This window comes from Calonectris borealis, chromosome 5, assembly GCF_964195595.1.
Source record: "Calonectris borealis chromosome 5, bCalBor7.hap1.2, whole genome shotgun sequence".
NCBI lineage: Eukaryota > Metazoa > Chordata > Aves > Procellariiformes > Procellariidae > Calonectris > Calonectris borealis.
Genome location: NC_134316.1, coordinates 24,026,079 through 24,050,717, shown reverse-complemented (window position 1 = coordinate 24,050,717; position 24,639 = coordinate 24,026,079). Strand labels below are relative to the sequence as shown.

General features: G+C 39.6%; 1 protein-coding gene across 3 annotated transcripts in view; it reads left to right on the top strand.

Annotated features, from left to right (window-relative positions):
• Nucleotides 1–24,639, top strand: part of NRXN3 (neurexin 3) — a 391,483-nt gene that overhangs the window by 327,110 nt on the left and 39,734 nt on the right. For 2 of the 3 annotated variants that reach the window (XM_075151408.1, XM_075151409.1), the window contains one exon: nt 21,782–21,857. In XM_075151408.1, the coding sequence (XP_075007509.1) occupies nt 21,782–21,857 (76 nt within the window). Of the gene's footprint in view, nt 1–21,781; nt 21,867–24,639 lie in introns of all 3 variants that reach the window. The other variant, XM_075151410.1, reaches the window with a different exon arrangement.

Genomic DNA, 24,639 nt, shown 5'->3' with positions numbered 1-24,639 from the left:
TTATATCACTTCAATGGGAGAAGTTTTGGGAATGAGAAATCACGTAAGTCTATATTTTGTTTGCAGTATATCTTATAGCATATTAATTTTTATTTACTTTGCCTTTTATTATGGAGGATACTACAGGAAAAGCATGAGTCTGATATAATCATAGCTAAGTTTCCATAGTTTAATCTTTTTATATTGAAAAAGTATACAACCAGCTAGGTTCATCCACCTCCCTTCATCATTACAGTGTGAATTCCTTTCAGGTTAACTTGATCATGCCATCAGACTCTGGGAGAAGATACATTTGTGCTCACTTTGGAGAACTAAGCCAGCTGCAATAATTCTGCAAAAAATTTTATATGTGATGTGGTACGATGAAGATGCCAAGTGCTGATGGGCCTGGCCTGGTGATGCAGAACTCATTTTAACCTCGCCCCAGCAGTGAGCTGACAGCAGTGCCCATTCACCTCAGTATAGGAACTCTGGATTGCAGCACAAGGTGCCATACCCTATGAGATGAGCTCATAATTTTTCACTTCTTCCTCTACATGAATTCCTAATGACATTCCTCAAATCGAAAAAAAGACCTGTCTTTCCTTGCTTGCTCTTCCCATTCCCCCTTTTTCTTTTTACTGTCATTCTATTCTAATTTTTCTAATCCCCTTTACTTGCTAGGCAAAAAGGAAAAATATCTGCTGAGAAATGGATTTTCCCTTCAGGGTGATGCAGACTTCAAAAGAAAAATCAGTCATTTCAAGAGGAGGAAAAAAAAGTTTAATCATCACAAGCAATAATTACTTTCTAAATATTAGCATGGCAGATAAGGAGAGCAGAATTGAAATGGAAAGTGGGACTTTCTCAGTTTTCATTATATTTGGTTTGTAAGTTTGGAATTTCTAAGGACTTACTCTGTATTGCATCTCTGTAATGTAGTTATCATAACTGATAACGTATTGAGACAGTTATCAGTTCCAGTTCTTGTGTTTCTTCAGAGATAAAAGATGGCAATTTGGAAAGTAACTGCCTTTTTTTCTTAGCTTGATCTCTTTACTTCCTTCTGCGCTCAGGCAAGGCACACATTTCTGTTTCCAGCCATTTTATAGATGCTCTGCTTTGGATTCATTCAAGAATATGTGGGGCTGATCCTTAAACTTCATTGCATTTAAGCCACTAGAAATCCCTTCCTTAAGAACTGGTTTCAATCTTTTTGGTAGTCTCTGAATACCAACCTAGTTAAAACCAGTAGCAAACCCGGTTTTCTATCTGACAGAACATAGCTGCAGTTTGCTCAGTGCTGTTTCAAAGTGTATCTGCTCATGTTCCAGAATAACTGGTAGGACTTGGCACAGGTACAGAGAAGGTTTTGAAGGACAAAGTTGTGAATGGGAAGTCAGTCTTAGGAGAAGAGATTTGTTACAATTTAGCTTCTGTGGCTTGTATACTGAAGGACTAAAGGAGGTATGATTTCTCTCTGAAACTGTATCATGTTTACAAAGATGAGGCTGGGAAAATATTTATTTAAACGAAAGGGTTGCGTGGCCCAAAATGGCCAGTACCCAACTGTGAATAAGCTATGGCTGGAAGTTAGAAGTGGGTTCCTATCCAAAAGAGGAGTCATCTGGATGAAGAGGTCCAGGAGAGTAAGTTTATTGATGGCTTTATATGATGTAGGGCTGAAGTAGCTGAGTATGAGCTCTTACGCCTTCAGAGGTTCCTTCTTGGTTTTCTGTGATTTGTGTACATGATGAGTCTGCACCTACTGCCATTTAAGTACTGTATTAATGACAATATAATGGAGATATGAGAGCACTGCTGTCTCACAGCTCTGCTGAGCTTCAGTGTGATGAGTTGTCAGCTCTTAGACAGCGCGGCTGAGCAAGAGGCTCTTGCAAAAAGATGCAGAGCTCCCTGTGGCAGACAGTAGCAGGCCACTCATTGATAAACATGCAAGGTAAGACCTTTTATTCATTTGTCTAGCCACATCATATGAGGTCAAATTGCCCCACTGATTAGGCAAAGAGTCAGCCAATCCACCTAAAGTGAAATTTCTCCTTCTGAACCAGAGAAGTAATCAACTGTAAGGAAGAGAGGAGAGGACTTCTAAATGCAACACTCCAAAAATCCTATATACTAGCTGCTGGTTGGGTTGAAGTGATAGGCACTCCTATTTTTTACTAAATAAGGAAGTATTTTATATTTAGGTTTCAATAAGTTTATAGCTCAGCTTCTGAAGGCTAGAAAGAGCAGAAGAAAAATCCTGAGCTCTTCAAAGATATCACTCAAGGCAAAACTCTCAATACTGACATTGGCTGTTACAGAAATGCATTAAAAATTATTAGCTGGATTTGCTAGTATAGCTGGATGTCTTGTTCAGTGGTATCTGGAGGTGAATTGGAGTGGTACTGAAGGAGAATTTTGGAGCAATTAGGAGTTCAGCCAGTGTTGGTCTTCACAGTTCCTTTCCAGCTGGGGTGGATGGGAGAGGAAGGTGCTTGAAGTTTTATCTTTTGGAAAGTAAGTATTAGAGTTAGTCAGAGCACAAACAGGGTATTTGGGGCTTGGCTAGTCACATTGTATGAGGACAAATTATCTCAGTCATTAGGTAAAGATTAGGCAATGCAGTTAAAGTGAAAAAAATGCACTTAAAGTGCACATAAAATGCAAAAGCCCCTAAAAAGGAGAAAAGAATGAGGTATCTTGACAACTGTAGTTACATGAGAGGTGAACTCATGGGCCTGGTGCTGTGCCCCTCAGCTGCAGAGTTTGTGGTTTGAAGTAAAGAGTGAAAAGTGATAGGCAAGGTACTGGGCACAAAATGGCCCATTAAATTATTCCTACTCAGACTCAGAAATGAGGCAGAGAAGGTAATATGAAATTAAGCACTTTATTAGTATGGGTCAGATTTCAAAATATCGTACTGATTCATCAGTTTAATCTGATTACTTTAGTCCTTAAGGAAATCACAACAATGAGTAGTTTCTGGCCTTAAAATATTTTTTTTTGAGAATGTTCCTTGTATTGGGAAGCCTTCTACTCACTTCAGCCTGAGGAGGTTCACTGCAGGTCAGAAAGGGGTGAAGGGGAAGACAGTGGAGTGCAGCCTTAAGGCATTTCCTCCCCCCGAAGCTGTGTGCAGCCAGCAAATTCCCAACGCTGCGTGAAGTGCAGATGCAGGAGAAAAACTCATGCCACCATCTCCCCACATCTAGAATAGGGCTCTGGATACCCATAGCTAGTGTATAATTTCTTGTGTTTTCATGTGTGACATCCAGCTGTGCAAACTTTGGTTTGAATTAGATGAGTGTAATGTACTGTACAGTGCTTAAGGACATACAAGCAACACTCACTCACAAACAGAAGGAAAAAGAAGGAAGTTGCTCTCTCTGCAGTGTAAAATAGTGAAACAGGCATTATTTTGTACTGACTCCACCAGTGACATTTTAATCTATGAGCTAAGAATGCATTGATTGCTGGCTGCAAAAATTGGTTTGGTGTTCATCTGATTCAACCCATGTCAGAGTTTGAAAGTAATTATGATAGTGGAGCTGATAGGCAGGCAATTACATTTTTGTTCTCTCTCTTTCTTTTTTTTCCCTGAAATTGTTCTTGTCAGAAGGCCCTGCAAGCGTAAGAGTATAATCTTTGGCAGTCTTATTTTTTAGATTATTAAGGCATAGCCTCAGTTAGTGCTAAACCTGCACTAATTGCTTTCCTAAACTCAGCCTTTGATAGTCTCTTTGGAAATCTCCCAGGCTAACCAGATTAAAGAATCCATGTTTAGGCAAACAGTCTTGTTCTGCCCATACTTCCTCTGCACCTTCAGCGATCTTGGCTATAGGTGGTATTTCCTAAAGCTGTCTTCTTGCCATCATTCACATTACCGTCTGCTCATGTCATGCTCTCAGCAAGGTATCTGCATGGTAGTGGGTGGGGGGCATAGAGGATGGTGTATGTTCTGTAATGTGGAGGGGGTGAAAGGCTCTCTCACCAAGGCAGGTTGCAGTCAGGACACTGCTCCTGGAAGGAGATGCTGTAGGTTCTCTGCATTCCTCCTTGATGCAGAGAGATCCAGGAGGAAATCCCCTGCTTTTAACTATTCAGAAGCATGGATGTCAAGCCTGGATCCTTTTCGCAGGGTTAACCCTTTCTGGGGGCTACACCCTCCAAGGTGTCCTGTGGGTGCTTTGCTGTCATGCACATACTGAATGGTATGTCTGAAATTTAGGTGCAAATAAAAAAAAGATTATTATCTGAAAACTGATACTTTGATATAATTTTTTTAATGGATGGTTTTTAAAGGATATTTGGGTTTGTTCCAGCACAGAACAAAAGCTCATGCTTTAGCATCAAAATTTATCATAAAACTGAGCTGTTATTCCCTTGTCTGCTGTACTAAATATGTGGCTTGTTTGCCTAAACAGCAGTACTTGGAACAGGGTCTCTTTCATCCTGTTGATACTGCAGTATCTAAATAACAGGATCTTGATCTGATTAGAGGCTGTGGGTGATATCATTATTGTTAAAATTCAGGTAGCAGCTGTTGTATCTTCACATGTAAGCTGTATGTTCTCTGATAATGTGGAACTTAAAGCAATCTTTCGCCTGTAAATTTAAAAGCCTGTGTTTGAGTCAAGATCAGTATCTTTGCTGGTATTAAAGAACCACTCAGCTTTCCTCGGAGTCTAAAAGAAGAAGGGGTGGCAGAGAAAAACAGGAATAATGTTGAAAGTAGGAGACTGGGAGACCAAAGCAGTAATACTGCAAGGGAGGGAGAGGCACACTAGGAGCAGGAAGGCTCTGACAGCTCTGGGCTGAAGGTGGGAACACTGAGTGGGAGGCGGAGACTAAGTCTCCCTTTAGCACGTTTTCTTTAGAACCTAGCTAGAAAGCAAATCATAGCACAGGGAGAGAAGTACGTGAAGTCTGTGAAAGGTATCTGTCTCCCTTCCAAAGTCTTGTCTATTATCCATTTATTTCATTCGTTCACTCCTGGTATATTTTTCTCCCTTTTGCTGAAGTGGATGAGAAATTATATTTGCTGTAAATCAATGGCAAGGCATGGAATTGTATAGGAGTTGTGTCTTCATTTATGTCCTTTACATTCACATGCTATACAGGATTTAAAGAAACTATGACTGTAGAACATTATAGGTTATATGCTTTCAGGACAATGACTTCTCTTCCTTCTGCAAAGATTTGCCTACTGGTATTCAGTTAGTCACATTGTGGATGGCCTGGTGAGAGTCAATAGCTTCTCTCCCAGGTTCTTGAAGACTGCATTTCACATAGAACCAGATTCGCGGTTTGCTTGGAGCTGTGGTTTTTGGATTTATTTGTGTGCATTCTCTTTGTCCTTACTAACTTTAAACCAGAGCAGTTTTCTTAAAACTATTTCGTCACTGAATCCCCAGAGTCCACTCCAGAGTGAAAAGTCACGATCATCCAAAATGATACAAATGGTTTGAGGAAAAGAGATTATTGTGGGCAAACATATGCCATAGTTTTTCCCTTTTCAACTGTCTGTTGGGCTTTAAAGTACAGCTGTGGTTTTCTATAAAGTTCAGGGCTATTCTCATCTTCTAATTTGATTCAGGCAGCATTTTGACATTATGTTTAAGCCTGATTCACTTTGCAACATACATGGTATAAAGAACATTTACCAGCAAAAAGAGATAAGGAAACAGGTTGGAGCAGATTCTACAGTTTAGGCCCACTTCTGGAATGTATAGGTACACATTCCACATTTCTAATTTAAATATTGAGTCTCCTCTCTGTTACTGATCTTGTGTGCATTAATAGGATTGCTCCAGTCTGTTTTGAATGATGCCACATTTCAGCGCATTGCTTCTGCCGCCTGACAGTGTGAACCTGACAGGCATCCCTTGGGCTTGCTCAGGTGCCTTCTGCAACGTCGGAAAGATGTCAGCTCATTGGACTTAGAATGACTGAGAAATCCAGTATCTTCCTAAATGCTTTATCGCTTCTCTGTAGATCCCACTGCCATATACAATTCAATGCATTCTGGCATTCTGAAGCATATCAAGGATCAACAAATTCCTCCTGTTATAGGGCCTTTAATTCAAAAATGTCAGAAACTGAGGCCATAATAGAAGAAATGCACTATTGGGCACTGGTTTATGTATGTACTTAACCACACTGAACATTGAAAATGAGTTTCTAAGCTGACAAATGGTCAGATTTGGTTACTTTTGGACATGTATTCACATTCAAGAAGGCAAAACAAATTTAGAAATTATTAGGAAAAAAAAGAAACTGAAAATATCATTGTGCCACTGTGTAAATCTCCGTGTGCTTTGCCTTCTGCGCTGCACTCAGTTTTGGCCATCAGCGCTCAAAAACCTATCTATGACAACGAAAAAAGCTGCAGAAGAGATTAGCAGGGATGATCAAGGATATGCAATGGTTTCCACATGTGGAGAGGTTCAATAGGCTGGCATTCTTCAGGCTGAAACGTTGGTCACCAAACGGTGATAACAGAGGTCTCTAACACCAAAATGGTGCAGAGAAATTGTGACTAGAGAATGACTGCTCACAGTTTCTCATGCAACAAAGATTGAGGAGTGAAAAAAAGCAGCAGCAGGCTGAGATCAAATGGGAGGAAGTACTTTTACACAAAATGTGGAACTCGCTGCCATATGATATTGTAGGAAAAAAAAAAAAGATTTTAAAAGCTAATATGCCAGTTTGTGGTGGCAAAGCCCATTAAGAACTTTGAAATACAAAATCTATGCAGCATAAAGATGCAGGTATAACCACTTCCTAACTCATGCTTGCCACGCCAATTAGCATATGTGAGAGAAAAGTACTTCTGCATGTTTCTCTCGTGTTTATCCTTTCTCTGTGAACAAACATAAATAACTGGCTAATGCCAGAGGCAGGAATCAAGGCTTAGATGGCGTTTGAGCTAGCATGACTACGCTTATGCTCTGTTTTTACATGTTCTCAATGCACAGTCATTATAAGTATATATTTGCATTTGGAGCACTTGCATCTGTGACTTCGTATGGACAGATACCAGACATACCTTCAGGCATTTTAAAGAGACTGAAAAAGACAAAAATGAAACATGAGTAACATCACTAGATAAATCAACTACTTTGATATAAAGTTTAAAAAAACTCTTTTATAAAATTCACATTGCAGGAATTCCCTTCTAAATGGGAAGGCCTTTGTCTGTAAATTGCATCAATATTTCATTAATTAAATTCATTTTTCTTTCTGTCTTCCTTTTGTTTTGTTTAATTAGGATGTAGTCATTTACAGCCAAACCTCTGTTTGGCTGCTATAAAATATTCATTTCCAGTTGCAGCTTGATAATGAAACAGTATCCTGCAGCCCATTCAAACTGTTGCAAAGCAAGGCAAATCACCAAAGGGAAGGGAATAAATGCTTTTTAAAAAAAAACAATGGACTTAAACATGCTCGGTGCAAACTGGTTTCAGGCAAAGGGAAAGGCCGCCAGCTAAAAAGCAATTTATGTAATACATTGGCAAGGAGGTGGGAAGCCAGTGAATAGAACTTAATGAGTTGACAGCTGTCGAGAGCTCCATGGTGTCAGATTGTAGCACTTGTTTCGATCATTTGCACATTGTGGGTAAGTGGGAGACTTGGGTACAAGGGATATCCTGGGACCAGCCAGGCAATTTGTTCCACTACCTATGAGGTGCTGAGGTTCAAAGCCGCCTGGTATAGAGGTTACGGAGCATTTCTCTGCACCTGTTGGAAAAGCTGTGCTTTGTCTGAAAGCAAGGTTTGCTTTCTGACAGGATGAGTACTGGTATTCCACTGTGGCAGGGCTGTTTTTCTGAGAGTTGTTTGCCTTTGGTGATGAATGGTGTTAAGCTCTGCTGCCATTTATTTCTGTAGATGTGCGCTGCAGGTTTTCTCCACTGATGAGGAGAATTTGCAGGAAGTTCCTTTCCTTCTTACGCAGGAGTCCCACTTTGTAGGACTGTGCAGTCATTTCCAGTACTTCATTTCAGAAACATTAAAGAGAGCGGAGTATTTCTTAGGTCCCTCCTACCTCAACCCTGCATAACAGTTTGTTACAGTCCATATGGGAGTTCCATTTTGACCATGTGAGTCTTTCTGCTCACAAAGTATAAAAAACTGGATACAATCACCATATATTCCTTCTGATGCTTGACACAGCACTCTCCTCCAAGTATTCTCACAGCAGCTTATAAATATTTGCTTCCAAGAGCTGCATGTGCATCTTCACTATCTTAAAAATGAAGCCATGGTGTGCTGACAGGTTAATTGCCCTGTCAAGGGTCATTGCAAATCAGTGGCAGAGGTGTCCTGGCACTCGGCTTTTCTGTGTAATTCCACAGTTGTGTAAAACAGGAGATCAGACTAGGTGAGAATAGTGGACCCTTCTGACCTTGAGATCTCTGAATCCAAAACCACCCCATTGACTGCAATCTTTCTCTTGCAAATTCCTGACTTTAGTTATAGAAGCTATATGCCTACTAACAACTGTGGAGACAATTACAGGGTTCTTTAAAAAGTATTTTGCCATCTGAAGCATTTCGGAATAATACAGTGCTCTACTCCAAAGTTCTGTCAATGTTGCTGCAGTGTTCCAGAGTGCAAAAATAAATGCACATGCTTTGATTTTACATGCTGCTGCCTGTCAAAAGCCTGATACGGATATAACTATGCCAGTTTCTGTCAGCTTAGCTTGCAACGCTCAGAGGTGGTGTAACTGTGCCGACAAAAACCCTTCTTCTGTCAGCATTGCTGGATCTAAAGGCAGGAGCTCTGCCAACTTGGATATGCCAGCACAGCTGTAACGCCAGTAAGCTCTCTAGTGTGAGTAGGGCCTAAGTCTGAAAATTAAGTGGTAAAAATGGCAGAAGGCACGACCTTTTAATGTCAGTGGCTTCTATTATTTGTTTCTGGATAGCACAAGTGAAGCTACCGTAGTGATACCATAGAGAAAGGAATTTTAAGGGAAAGTGAACTTGTTTCCTCCCAGGAGAGACTAGAGACATACCATCATCCCAAAGCTGTTGCTATAGCTGTTATAGCAAGAGAACATCAAATCTTGTCTTAGAACAAGGATGGTCGAATTCTTTCTGCTTTTTTAATTCTTGTTAAAAGGCTGAAACTGATGTAGCAAGAAACCTATGCACACACTTTTATCTGTCCATTCAGAGACTGGAGTACTTTGGATGTGGGGACAAATACCTCTTGCTACATTTTGGCTCCGTCCTGGTCAAGCTGTCCTGTTCCATGCATTGCTAAGACTGAGGTTAAATTCTCTGTGGGCTAATACTTCGCTGTTCGTAGTCTGGAAGGCCTGAGTATTTCTGTATATTACTAAAAGCTTTTAATGGGCATTGCATAAAATCAAGCATAGTTTCTTTTGTGATTTCCACTGTTGTCAACAATATAATTAGAATATATGAGAGAAAGACTTTCTCAGAGTGCTACCTTGAAATGATAAGTGTCTCACTCAAATTCATTATGCAGAAGCTTCTTCATTTCATACTGGTCATGAATTTCATGCTATCTTACAATCCTCACGAGAGGTTATTGATGTCAAAAATGTTACATTACAACAAATCCAAGTTTAGAGACAAGTTTACTGACAGTGGAGGAAGTATTCTTGTGGATGTAGAGCTTCATGTCCTCTCCTTCTGACAATGTTCCTTTGGATACTTGTTTCCTAGCATCTCCCAGCTTTGGCCACAGAAATCTGAAGGACGCAAGAGAAAAACCTTGTCGTACTTGATGCCTTGATAGACAGAATTGCAGAGAAACAGAAAGCCTCTTCACTGGGTGTGGGGTTTGTTTTTTTCCCTTTAAACAGGTGGAAATATAGATGATCTCAGCGTGTTCCCGGTGGTGTTTAAAGCTGCCTGAATTCCCTTGTCTAGCTCTCTCACTCGGTAAGTGCATTCCAGCTGAGCATCTATTGGGCCATTAAAGCTAACTTTGTTCCTTTTTTTCATTTTACACAAACACAAGAGATTGATTTGCCTTTACTACAGTTAATCAAACTCAATAGAGAGCTAAATAAATAAGCAAGGAAAATGGCCTTCTTATCCATCACAGAGAGCAAATGTTCTGATTACGCAGGGGCTGCAGAGAAACCCAGCGGGGATAAGTGTTCACCATGTTTGTTGTGCATGGGAGTTTGCCTACCCAATTGCAGAATTTTCTTGCATAACAACCGTTTGCAGCTTGGACCACTTGATGTGGCATTTAAGTGAAGTTCAGTTCAAATTTAATGGGATCCCAGGAGGCATTTGTTATCTTCAGCAGCTCAGGAGGATGAAGTTTACTTGGCTTCATCAATACTTGATGGACCAAGTATGTTTTTTAAGCTGATGGGTATATGTTTAGTGGGAGTATTTTGTAGATCTGTTTCCTTGTTTAAGTTAAGATTAGAGAAGAATGTCTCTAACTTGCCTAAGTTTTCCCCCATGATTCCTGTCAGTGGTGGGACTGATTTGGGTTGTTATTTACTTTTTTGCTAACATGTGGTGTGAAGTCAGTTCCCTATCCCCCCAGTAAGGTTGTTAGTCTATTCACATATCAAAAAGAAAGAAAAAAGGCTAATGATAGAAAAGCATTATTTTTAAGCATCAGATATTTGGCAGAGGTATTCCTGAATGGAATAATGTCTAGAACTGTTTAACTTCATTTTTATTAGATTTGATCCTGATAATATTAATATGTTAGTATGTTAATAAGTTAATGGTAATATATACCTTCTGTGGTGTATACAGATGTTTCTGTACTAGCTGCTGACAATCATTTATATCCTATATTAAGAAAGGAAGGACTAGTGGTTAAGAGGCTGTCAGTGTTCCTGGAAATCTGTGTTCTACGAAAGCCGCCTTTGTGACCTTCTTTATGTTTATGAACTTTCTTATTGTTTATAAACTAAAACTCTTTATGGCCTTTTTTTAGCAGGTATGCCATGTATATGCTTATATATAGATATTTAGTGGTTATTTTCCTTTGCTAACTTTTCTGTATATATGTTATTCAGGGAGCAGTTCTAGGTGCTGGTGTGTACCTAGTGGGCCAGGGTTTATTCTGCATCCGTTTATTCTGCATTATATTTATTCTGCATTTAAATGTATGTGGCAACCCCCTTCCCCTTGTGAGCTAATGTGTGAATCCTGTGAGTAGCAGTATTTAAATGCCATTTTCTAAGTGCGTGTTAATGTTTGGAGAGAAAGAGGAATATTTGTCTGGAAGGAGTAGTCTAGTACATTAATGCAAATATTCAATGATAGATGTTTATCTTATTGGACTCAGAGGTACTTACAATAATTGCAGAAATTGTTTTAAGGCACATTTAGTCAGAGTGATTATGTTTATTGTTACTTTATGAATAACACACCCTGTCACATTAGATTTTAAGTGCTACGGTTTGGACCATAGAAGAGGGTTATTTTCTCCTTTATGAATTTTACCATTACATATGCCAACTTTTTGTGGCCTACATAATAATGAGTAGCAGAAATTAAGAGAGATGCGGGGGAGGAGGCAAGGAACTCCCCAAGTTAAGAAAATGACTGCGATTACTGTGCATCCCCTGGGGTTCGCTTACCGATCGTTTCCCATTTGGTACTGGGAGGGATGCTGTGGGCTGGCACGGCGCTTCGGCTTTTGCAGATTGGGTGCAGCCTATCAGGCCGTACTGTCACTTGCCATGAGTGATAAATACGTGAACGTGCTCAGATTTTCTTCAGTGAAAGATGTCTGCTGGGAGAAGGTCTCCCATATCTCTAATTTCTCATTAAGCCTCATTTGTAAGAAATTATGAGATCCCAGCACTAGGTACGACGGCAATAGGAGTACTGCTTTAAAAATAGAATCAGGACTTATGTGGTTTTATTAATGAACACAGAAATAGAAATGCCAGTTAAATTGCATATGTGACTGCCTCTTCGCTACATAGTAACCTTACTTTACGGATTTGTTTCTTTTAAATCATGTGTTGAGGGGAGTGCAACATGGTGTGCAGATTTTGAGGCTTAAGAGATTGTCATTAAAGCTACTGTGCTGTACTTAGTTATTTATTTCTTGCTCAGAGTGATCCAATCAATAACAGAACAAAATCAAATACAACTCCCTCCCCTCCAAGGAAGAAAAGACAAGCTAAATAAAGATGTCCAGGAGAAAATGCCAGCAAATGACATATTGATTTCCAGCAAAGGAGCAAAGTGTAAATGAAAAATATTCTTCTGACACAGTTATTAAGTGCAAGCTAGCACGCAAAGAAAACCCATTTACTCTTACTAGAGGCTGAGTCTTCAAAGGGCAGCTGATTCATCTCAGATCATTTAAGTCTCTAACTTTCTGAAACATAGGCTTCCCCTTACTAAATACAGAGGATTTTTCTTTACTTAGGCTTTGCTTTGAGAAGGTAAAATGTTTACTAAAATTCTGATTGTATGCCAAGTAAGCAGAGAAGTTGTTTTTTCCCCTTTTTATAACAGTATGAACAGAAGCATGAGGAAAGGAGGCAATTTTCCTGACGTCAGACAGAGAATTTATGACAATATCAGGAATATAAAATCAAGCAACATGAGGGCTCTGATTCGATGTCCTTGGCAATTTGGACTGGGGCAATATAAGAAGTTACTGCTCCCCAGTGGTCTGCCCTGCCCTTCTGCTGGTGAAGTAGATAATGTGTTTGTTCTTCAGCAAGTGTAGCTCATAGCACATCAGATTAATAAAATTATTTCTGTGGCAGTTTAAATTAATACATCAGACTGTGCACATCAAGGACTAGGGTCCACACCAGCAGGATGCTAAATTCTGGCAACAGGCTGGCTTTTTCCTACATACCTCTGAAAATTTTTACTCGGCTTTTGCTTCCTGTGTCCGGCTTTAAGCAGATGCTGAGGAGATGGGGAGGCTGAAGCCTGCGCTGCCCAGTGCATTTGGCTGGTTGTCAGTTCTTCTGAGAGGGGATCACGATACATGGGAGACCACTCTGAAACTGTTTTCAGAGCATTTCCTAAAATAAATGTCTTCCATTTGAAGACTCTTGGACAAGCGTTGGGAAAAAACACTGTGTAAATTGATGTGATTTTCAGAAAGTCAGTCTCCTGAGCAGTGCCTGAATTTCAGCAGTTTCGTCCTTCCAGCAACTCTCACCGATTTCAGGGTGGGAGTTGTTGTGGTTTCAGCTGTAGTGGCTTAATTTTTAGGATTAACCTATTCAGTTAATTTAGTTAATGGTGGTACATGTAATTAACTACCTTTCTTCTGGAGTTTTCACCAGCATCACCACCATCTGCATAACCAGGGTTATGCTTAAATCAGAGGGCTGATGGTTTCTCTTTCAACTGACAGGTTTGTTTCAATAAGAAATAAAATTGTAATAGGGAAGGGGAACAAGCAAATGATGAAAAGGACGCTCAGTGTGAAAATTTTTCCTGTGTGATTACTCTGAGAGGCACTTTACTCAAATAATGACTTCAATGTATAGACACACAACTTTTGTCTTCAAGGTGCTTCTTTGGAAGCAGGCAAATGCATGTGGAAAGGAGCAGTAGGTTGATAAGGGTGGGGAAAAGGGTCTCCTCTCATGCCAAAGCTGTATCTTTTGTGTTTAAGCCAAGAAATCATATTTCACAGTCCAGTCCAAAACTCTTGCAGATCTTGAGGGTTACAGTGAATAGTTTGGAAAAGACTTGCCAGTTGATCCTTTACCACATCAAGATGAAAGGAGCACTGTTCTATTGGGAAAGGAAAGAAACAGAAAAGCAAGTGGCTCTGTGTGCATATGTAATCAATAAACAACCAATCTAGATTCCCGGAGATTAAATTTTATTTATTTATTTAGCTTCTAAATAGTATGTAATTTCTTCAGGCCAAGAAATAAATTGAAAGGATTTGGAAGGATTTGCTTATCAGCAGAACACCACGTAGCATTACATTCCTTCTGCTTTTGGGAAGGTAGGCTGAAGTTGGGTTAAGCTGCTGTGGTTCAATACTTCCCTTTCCCCTGTCAGGGTGCCTTGAACAACAGACAGATTAATCCTCCCCACTTCCCTTTCTCCCCTCTTTGCCCTCCCTTCCCTTTCTCTCTCTGCTCACACCCCTCACAACATCATCACCCTTCCCACAGCCAGCAGACAGAGATAAAAGGCAGAAACATGATTTTACCCCATTGTCTTTGCACAGCTTAGGTACAGAACAAAGTCCCTGAAATTTAGCATCAAACCTGGTCAAAAAGAGTCAAGCTTTACAGTCTTAATGAACTATTGATTCTATTGAGACAGGCTTTCGGTTTTCAAGCTTTCAAGGCTCTTTTTAAACATGACTGCCCATGACTCTGGATTGACACACAATTGGGGGGATTAGTTTTTGCTTTCTCTTACTTAACTGGCTAGTTACTTAATCTCTTGTCTGAAATAGTAATGGACAAATGGCTGATTTTGTTAAGGGGTAGCTCTCTCATGATCCCTACTTAACGATATAATTTGACAGCAAATCAGCTTTTATGACCAGCCAGGAACATGCAGCCAGGAAATGCACTTTTACTGGGCTACTGTTGAAGGGCACATGTCTGCTGGTTACCTACCAGGCCAGTAAGGGTCCTGGGAACGTAAGGATGGATTTGTTCCCATGGTCTGAAGAGGTCTACAACAGTGATAGCTTCTTGCTCCAAGTACAACTAGCTGAAAGGCTGTGCTGGATAGCTTTACCGCCTGCTTTGGAATGACAGAGAGAAATGCATAATGGTGTGTTTATATTACATAGTGATGGAGAGGATGCAAATATCGAATTGATTTAGAGTGAATTAGATTGGACTGAAGATAGATGGGGCAAGTTCTTCCCCACAAGGGCGTATACACTAATGGTATTCATACCTGAATGGCTTGGGCAACTGCTTAATCTCAGTACTGGTGGTTTCTGGTATTTCCTTGGGGAGACTTCTCCATAGTTAATAAAGATCACTATTGAGATTTTTCTTGCTGAAAGTCATCCTAAATTTTTTTCAGCTTAATTTTATCCACTACTTTTTCAAAGCACCCTAAATAGTTCATCTTCCTTCCTGATGTTTAGTACACCTTTGTGACACCTGTAGACTTTTATCATACCTTTAGTCCTTGTTAAGTCAAGCTCTGATGTTTAGTTTTGCTAAGCCTGTCTCATTCATACATCTCTCCAGTTCTTTCATCTTTTCAGTGGCTCTTCTCTGAATTGCCTCCAATTAGTCTGAATCTTTTGGCATTGAATTGTCCGAAACTAAATGTAATGTGCTATGCTCTCTTCCTGTAAATTGTTGTAGCCTGGTTGAAATCAATGCCAATTTAAACCAACAGAGGATTTGGCCCTCTTGTTTTTGTATTCACCTCAAACGAGCTATATGAAGAAAAATTATCAGTTTCATGTTCTTTGATGCATTGCCTCTGCAGAAGCAGACACAACCTCAGCACCAGTGTGTGGGGGTGCAAAGGGCTTGCACATCTTTGTGGCTGTGTCTGTGCCGTGATAAGAAAATACATGTTGCGCTATCCAGTGCTAATGAATTGGAGAGGATTAATATCCTTCAGCAACAGATAGTAGATCCAGGACTCTCCTTAGAAGTTTATACAGTCCCAAATTGCAGCTTCTTTTATAATACCTCATTATGATTTTCGCAACATTTCTAATATTTTCCCATTTGTATGCAGATTCTTTCTATCTGTATGTAGTAGCTTGAATTTGTCCAGGCTGAGTCTCTCAGGTCTGCTATACTGTAATGAACTCCAGGGTATTTTGCAAATAAAGATTAAATAGAAAGTGAGAAACAAATATAAGGTGTAGAAAGGACAGATGAAGGATTCCCATTTAATTTGGAATAGTGTGAACAGAATACAAGTTCTTTAAAAAGCCCACTTATCAAAGTACAAAAGGTTGAGGTATTCAAGCTAGAAATGACACCTAATGAGACAGACACTTCCTCTGCTATCTTCTTTTGGCAAGGCAGCAAATGCCTTGAGCCTGTTCTTTGTCAAGAAACATCTTGGTTTCTGGAAGACAGAACAGGCATCACTAACACTTTGCCATTCTGGGGGAGCATTCATACTGTATGCTGTTATGCATAGAAGACAGTACGTTGTCCATATTCCATAATAAATTTGAGATATTTAGAAAATACAGCAGTATGGAGCAGATTTAAGAAAAGTTTGTTGAGTTTCGGCTCTGTACATTTTAGGTGTGAAAGGCAAATGCACTGCTCAGATTGATACAACTGTGTTTCTCCAGTGTTGGGAAGACATTTGTGCCTGGCATTTTGTGGTGGTCGTATTTCAAGAAGGATTGTAAATTGTGGTTCCTTGGTGGTGAAGAGATTTACACTTCTCTCACAACAAAGCATTAAGTGTTGCTTTTCAAATAATGGTGTTGAATTAGAAGTAATATGTACAGCGTGCAGAAAAGTTTCCTACAAGCAAGTAGGAAAATTGAATTCTACTTTACCGAGTGAAGCAACTGCCAGGTATGTACTTCTGGAGGAATTTGTCTGGGGTTTGAATTTATGGGTCCTTGTCTTTTCTCTCCCACTAGAAGTGAGAACTCCATCATTCTTGGGTGCGTTATTTATAATTTCATAAAGCTGTTCTGTGACAGGACTTATTTTACCCAGCATGCTTAATCTTTCTCAAATAATGGTGCACCCAAAGAGCAAGGTGTCAAAAAGACTTTGCGGTTGGGAGAAGGAAGATTCAGCACCTGCCATTTTGTGTAGAACAAAGGAGCAAAGGTGGTGGATCTGACGCATAAATTAGGGCTTTGGATGCTTGGAAGGATTGGACAGGAATGGAGTCATCTTGAGCAGGTCTTGCCACACCATGCCGACTTTCCTCGCGCTTTACATCCCACACCGGTACGTACAGTGTAATGAACAAAGATGTAGAACCATCACTGTGGTGAGATTAAAGAGGCCCTTAGAGTGAATAATTAGGAGGAGGTGATTACAGAACTAATAATTGATGGAAAGGAGTGGGGAGCCAATTCAGTGAAATTGAAAGAATTTGAAGGTAAATATGCCCATAAATCCTCCAGGGTGGACTCAGAGTTTAGCACTTTCTCCTACCCCGGTTTTATTCCAAGGCAATTTCATTAAACACTAGAGAAAGGGAGAGAAAAAATAATAATATAAATGCCATAAAAAATCTTTCAGAGGAAGGAATAAAAAAGGTTCCTGCCAGAGAGAGATTTTATTGAAAGTTATTATAATACCTATCTTTAGTTTTATGGCCTTTAATACAGGGCCAAGTAATTTCAAAGCTGGGATCCTTTAAAAAATGAAATACATATTTTAAAATAGTATAGTATGAATTATTATTTTTAATATCAAATTTAGCTAATATATGGAATAGCAAAATATTTTCTCTCTCATGTTCTTTCCAATGAAAACACAAACATCGTTTCCATCATAGCATACGGAGAAGTTTCGTTACTATCATGTTGCCTGTGCCTAAGAATGTTTAGTATTTACCATCCCTAGATCACTGGGCAGACTCTAAAGAATTAATCTGTTTACCTCCCCTGGGGGTAATGGGTAAGTATAATCAGCCCCATTTCAAAAATGGGGAAAGGGAACCAGAAATGGAATAGCTGGTTTTGCTTACTGCCTCACAGTGAGCCGTTTCTGATGAGAAGAAATTACGTTGGTGGAGAGATTTCTGGGGTCACTGCTCACTAGCCTCTCCTGTCTTGTGCAAGCAGCAAGTTTAACAATCATCCAGTGAAAATTCTCAGCTCCAGGAGGGTTTTGAGAGGTACAGATTCCATAACAAGAAGTTATGGTCTTCTGGAGGTTTCCTCGACAATGTTTCTGTGGTCAGGAATTTGCAGCTCGCTGAAATAGCTTTATTCCTCTGGTATGATGCAGATGTTGGTATCTGAGCGGAAGGTGCATGGAAAACCAGTATGTGATCGAACTAGAAAATCAGTTAGTGATGAATTGTGATGGAAAGTACTGAGATTAAAAATACAAGATAGGAAATGGCAAGACAGATTAGCGTACTTATCTTTTCTGTGGTTTCTAGAGATCTCGTTAATGACCTCAACTTAATTCTAACACCACTTCTAGAAGTTTTTCTCTTTTTCTAACCATCATTTTTATACACACAAAATCAGCCACATGGGATGAACAGCAATCATAGAGCAAGAAGAACTGGAATATCAGGGGAAATAGCATGCAGTGGAGATGGGGAGAAAAGGACAGAGATTAATTGATAGAATCAAGTGTGGAACCAGTCATGAAAAAGTGCAGATACAAGTGGGACTTGGCAGGGTTGGCGAGTATTGCACATCACGCATTTGCATTTTGTCTGAGTCTGGCTGACTGTGCCCTTCTCCGTTCAGAATCAACACAAGCCGCATGAGGATTTTATAGAAGGAAATCTAGAACACATATCTAGGAATGCAGCATAAATACGTTGCATGTGCTGTCCTTAAGCTGCTTATTAGAAAGGAAATTGATCAAGAAGATAACAAAGATGACTTTTCAGCTCCTGCTCAGAACTCATCTTGGCTTCAAAGTTCTTCATCCCTCAATGTTCACGATCTGTCACGCATAAAGTGGCTGGGAGGCCACAGAGGCTCACCTCGCCCAGTGCCCTGCTGCTGGCCCTGGCCTTGCATGGGACCTCAGGGATAGAGTCCTGAACAGGACAATGCAAATAGTGATACTTCTTTGGTCTTCAGTGTCTGCGGCACGAGGACTTCCCAAGCTAGGTATGGGGTATTTAATAGCTCTGGATGGATGTTTTTACCTTTAATTTGGCTGATCACTTCCAAAATGCATCTAAACCTTTATTACCTACCAGTATCCTGTTGCAAGGAGTTTCCCAGTTTAAAAAAAAAAAAAAAAAGGAAAAAAACCACAACAAACAAAACAAAACAACAACAACAAAACAACAAAAAAAAAGCCCCAACATTTTGTAAAGAAATACCACCTGTTTTTTTCTGGGCATGCTACCTTTCTGGTTTCATATGATGCCCCTAATAAGCAAGAGTTTAAAAAAGAGTTATAAAGGAACTCCTTATTCTTTACAAATACTGAGTCATGTTGTCAATTCAATTGGATCTGATTCCAAGTTAATATTGCATAAAGCCCTTAGATATGAGCAAGTTAAGTGGGTAAGTGGATAGTTATAGCAGTTGATAAGCGACAACCACACATTATTATAATTTTTATGTTTATTTCCTACTTGAAGCAAATCATCACTATTCTTCTATGAAACCCTACATGTGAATTGTCAGATCTTCAACTAAGAGCAAAATCCACATGCTTTAAATTCAACCTGGAAATCAAAACCAATTGCCAGGGTCTTAGCACTGTCTGAACAAGGTTTTCTAGTAGTGATGGATAATTTATTCTTTATTCACAGTGTTATCCTTAACACTCTTTTACAAGTGCTTTAGACAACTGTAATATAAAGCTCCAGTTTCACTAGCTACATTTCACCTACTTTAAAAAATTTCTTGCAGTATAGTTTTGTTGACTTATTGTGCTAAAATACTTTACAGTGGTGCAATTAAAAACTATTATCTTTCTACCTAGGGACAGCTGCATTTCACTGTTGAAGGACGTGATCACTGTTTGTATAAGTTACAAAGTGATTTGGTGTCCTTCGGGATAAATAATGCTTTATAAAATATATGTGACAGGACCAGAAGAATTGTAGAAAGTAAATTTATATTTTGTGCTTTCCTCCGTTCTTGACCTCTCACTAAACAGACGAACTTTTGAAGCCATTTTGTTTTAAGAGAGAAGTCACCAGGATTTCAACAGTGTTTGTCTGTTTTCTATGACTGAAAGAAGATGCTAAAAAAATGACCTTAGCGTGTGAGGCAGGAAATTGCTTTGTACATGTTACCTCCAATTCCTTTTAATCTTGCCTCCCCATTGAGGCAAAATTATGAAAGTGTTTAATGGAAGTATTTAAGCATGAGACTACTGCAAGATTGTATCCTACAAAACGTTGCCAAATGGCAATGCCAGGGTGAGACTAACACGTACAATAGGGATTCCCTTACTTCATGGCTGTTTTTTTACAGATACTCTAGAATTTTTATTTACAGCCGACGGATCCTATTTTTCTTTCTTGGCTTACTCTAAGCCACTGAAATCAAGAGTGAAGGAATGTCAGGTTCAATCTGATCTTTCTGACTGACTGCTCAGTTCTGGTGTTTTTCTTTAGCTCAAATACAAACGGAGAGGGGGAGAGCAAGGACCTTCTGGCTGGGGACAGAAGCTAGCGGTAGGACCACAGGAGGCTAAAGAAAAGGCTGAGACCTCAGAACACTTATGCAAAGAGAAGAGAGAACATGTAGCATGTTGGAGACAGCCATAGCAGACACAGGAATGTAAAGGAGACCTTATTTAAAGCTGGAGAGTCTTTTTCAGGAATAAGGATTTGGAAGGCTTGTCATGATGTGAGATTCTCAGGAATATTCACCTGGAGTACTAAAGTAGAGTGTACTGAAGGAGCCGCCCTGCTCCTGAGAAGCTGAGATTTCAGCAATGCTTCCTGCCTGGTGAGGAACATTTTAGTTGGTTTGTTTCAGCAGTCATCCCACTGATCTTACTGCTCAGCAGAATAGGCAGCTCTCTGCAAGGAAAAGTTGTTAAGGGAGACAATTTCAGCAGAAGCCATGGTTTGAGCCGATGCTGCTGAGCTGCGGTAATTTTGTACTGTGTGCAGGAACATTACAACCTGTGTCCAGAGGCTGCCACAGACTCTCCCTAATGGTCTGCATTACTAATTCAACTAATTGCAGCAATTACAGGCAGGAGATGCTGCTGGGAAGAGATGCCAGTACACTGCTCTCTAACATGCTGCAGTACATGCTGCTCATTAATTAGACCAGCAGCAAAAAAAAAAAAAAAAAAAAAAAAAAAAAAAAAAAAAAAGAAAGAAAATATCACCAGCTGGAAATGCAGAGGAATGTACTGAAACCTGTAAGGGCTGTGAACAGTCACAGTTTGGTTTAAGCCTTTCAGAATCACACTTTCCAGCCTGCTAGCCCAGTCACAGCCACATCCCTGTGGACTTGGCAAGCAAGCAGGTGAGGTTGCATGTTGGGCCTACCTGATACCTGCAGCAGTTCTTCACTGTGCAACGAGTGGGTTGCACAGATATTTATTATCCAGGTAAATACAAAGGATTCCCAGCCCAAGAGGTGCATTAGCAGAGCAGGAATTGCTTCTGCCTCAGAGTGATGCATCTACAAGACAGCAAAGAGTACTGCTAGCTGCCTGGGTGATGTATATTGTCTGAGTCTATCTTGTACGGGTTTTTTTGCAGAAAGCATGTTCAGCCTGAGCATGCCTCATATGGTAAGTCTCTCAGTAGGTGCCTTCTGGCTGGCCCAACATGGTATTGATATTTATCGAAGAGCCCAGCGTGTTCCAACCAGGCACGTCTACTTTGGCTGTCGGAGGACGGTTTGCCAGCCAAGCAGGTGTCGTAGCCCGCTGTCCTTACTGTGCTCAACTGCACAGTGTGATCCGCCTGTTAACCTAAACAGCCCGGCAGGCGCACCGCACCTGTGCACACCTGAAATATTCAGCAGCACAGGATAAGCACTGTTCCTCCCACAGCTCCATGGAGGGCACATTTACACAGGCATATCTGGAATGCTTGGTACAAGTTAAATATTTTAAAAGTTACAATTTTGAAACATTTTTTTTCCTAGGATACTTAGCTGCCTCTGTAACAGCCTCTTGACTTGCAAGTATCTTATTTTTTTTTCCTCTATTCTTTTTCCTTCGTTCGTTTCCTTCACATGCCAGACAACAGATGACATCGTTTCATCAGCTGAATGTTCCAGTGATGATGAAGATTTCATTGACTGTGAGCCCAGTACAGGTAAGTCAGGTCAGTCTTGTTTTGCTTGCTTTCTGATTTCATTTGCAAAAAACAATGCATACATATATTTATATGTGTGTGAATGTATACATATATAATTATATATGTATATATATGTGTGTATATGTGTATGTATATACACTTATGTATATATACACTGTATATATAATAAAAATTACACAGCCAAGCATCAGATCCCATGGACTGGGCAACAACAAAACGCAGATATGTAGTCACTATTTGGTTAATATGAAGTTGTTTGCATGGAAAGCCAAACTTCCTGAAAGTGATCCCAGCTAATTAATAGTTCACATGTTTGTAGCAGTTATTTCACTGACACAGTGGGAAAGCAAAAATATCAATGTGGCATGTGACAAATAAGAAGGATTTATGAAGTGGGGAGGGTGAATGTTTGAAAAACAGAAGAGAAACAAAAGTGAAACAATAATGGGTTATTAGCATTGTTTGATCTTTGTTAATTGCTCTGAAGATGGAATGTAAAAGGATACATTTGTCCATGGGATTTTGAATACAGTTAACATGGTAATGTATTTATACTAATTTTGTTTCCTGTGAGCCCAAAGAAATTGGGGAGCACCAAAACATAGTTCTGACAAAACAAAATTAGTAGTAATTCTTGCCCTGTTTTCTGCAGTGATGCTTCAAAATGTATCCATTAAAGAGTCAGAAGGACTGACCATGCGGAACTGACTCAACTTCTCCCTTTCAGATACATTTTGATAAATTGATGGCTTTTCTTTCTGGTGAGATATATGATGTGATATCCAGCAGGCAACTGCAGTCTCTTTTATTTCTTACAGGCTTTTTCAAGTCTTCTTTTTTGAGGCTTGCCATGAGTTAAGCATTTCTGTAATAGAGAACAGACATCATCGAATTTCTGTGTACATTTAAAAGAAAAAGAGGGAGTTTGGTTAGAATTTTTTGCCCTTAAAATTGAAACATATAAATAGTTTAGGGTTTTTTTTGTTTTGCTTTGTTTTGGTTTTTTTGCTTTGTTATTGGGATGATTGGTTTTTTTTTTCCTTAAAAAAATCCCAAGAAAGTATTACAAATGTTCCGTTTCTAGTTTCTTGAAGCCATTTGATTAGTACAGTAATAACATTAAAATTCACCCAAGGCTAGTGCTTTCATATTTCTTTTCAATTCGTCATGCTGTACCTGCATTTTTTGGTAGAACTTGGTCCTGTAGTAACCTGAGATTGGCGTTGCCTTGTAGCTGGGAACTTCCACCCATACTCTTGACTTCCCTGTGATGGCAGGGAAGGCAGTGACACAATGGCTGATGCTAACAGATAGCTCAGCCTACTCCCATCTCTTTTTTCACAGATCTCTATGAGTTTTTCAATTCCCCACCTGGCAGAAAAGCAGTCCAAATAATATTAGATTGTGAAGCATGAACAGTGTGGGTATTGGGATTTTAAATAAAGGTAGTAATGAAATGCCAGTACAGTGATTATCATGAAAGTGAGGCATGAGATTAATAGGACCATGCTAAAAGGACTAACGTACCACAACTGATATGCAAGTGAATGGATAGGAATCATTTCATTAAAGCTTCACTAACATTTCAAATCTTCTTTTTTTTTATTATTCTGATTGCCAAGTATTTCAATTAAAGGAGGAAACGAGGTCTTTATCAGACTCCTCCTCTTGTACATTATTGTCATTTATGTTTCAACTCAGAAATCACAATTACTTCAATGGCTAGAAATTGTAATAGCAATGGTTTCAGCTTGTGCTGCCAGTGGAAAAATCAAAGTTTGAGGAGAAATTTGATAAAACAGGATGTTTAGCATGAAATTTCAGAGTGCTTTAGAGCACCATTTCCAGACTAAAAATACCTCTCTCCTGACACAGTTAGAAATCTAATGCTACAAACAGCTACAAACTGGATTTGTAAAAATGACTTGCCTTTGAAAATCCTGCTAAGCATTACAGTTGGCAGCTATAAGTGCCTACAGACATTTGAATATCTGCTGTGTAAAATAATATGATTCACTGAAAATCTGCTGAAGGTACTCCCCTAAACAACTAGACATTCTTGAAAATTTCACCCAGTATCTTTTATTGCAGTATCTTATCCTGCTCCTCCTCCATAGGATGGTGGTCCTCATGAGCCACTGCAATCTGAACCTTTTCTGTGGAATTACTGTGGCACTGAGAATAAAAGTTAGCCTGATTATATGTACAAAAAAGTCTCCCAGATGGTCCTTGCTGATGACATTTACACTTCCTTATTTTGAGTTTTCCTGCTCTCAGAGGCGCTGATGTACAAAGTCACCAGAAGGAGGAGGGATATGCAGATCCTTTTTGCCTCCAAAAGCATAAACTTACTCATTCCATCATAATAAGAAGGAAAAATAACAGGTTTATGGTGCTCCAAATTTAGGTTTCTTTGTCTATCTTATTGTCTCCATTCCCAGTGCATCCAGGGCGGGTAGAATGGTGTCTGCAATACAGCCAGTATCAAAGCACTCATGCAGCCCATTCCACTCTGGAGCACTAAAGCAATCTGAGCCAGCTTATCAAAATCCAGTGGTGCTGGCTTGGCTGAGCAGATATGTTTGCCTTTACACTTCACCAGCCAAGTCAGGATTCTGGCCATACACCAAGATCTGGTACTTAAATGTACACATCGTGGAAAGAAAAGATCTGGATTATCCTGCTTGTATTTTCCAGTGTGGGGGTTTGGACTTTTTTAATTTTTTTTTTTTTTTTTTTTTTTAATTGGGCCGACTTGACGTTGTTTCATCCTGTTCTG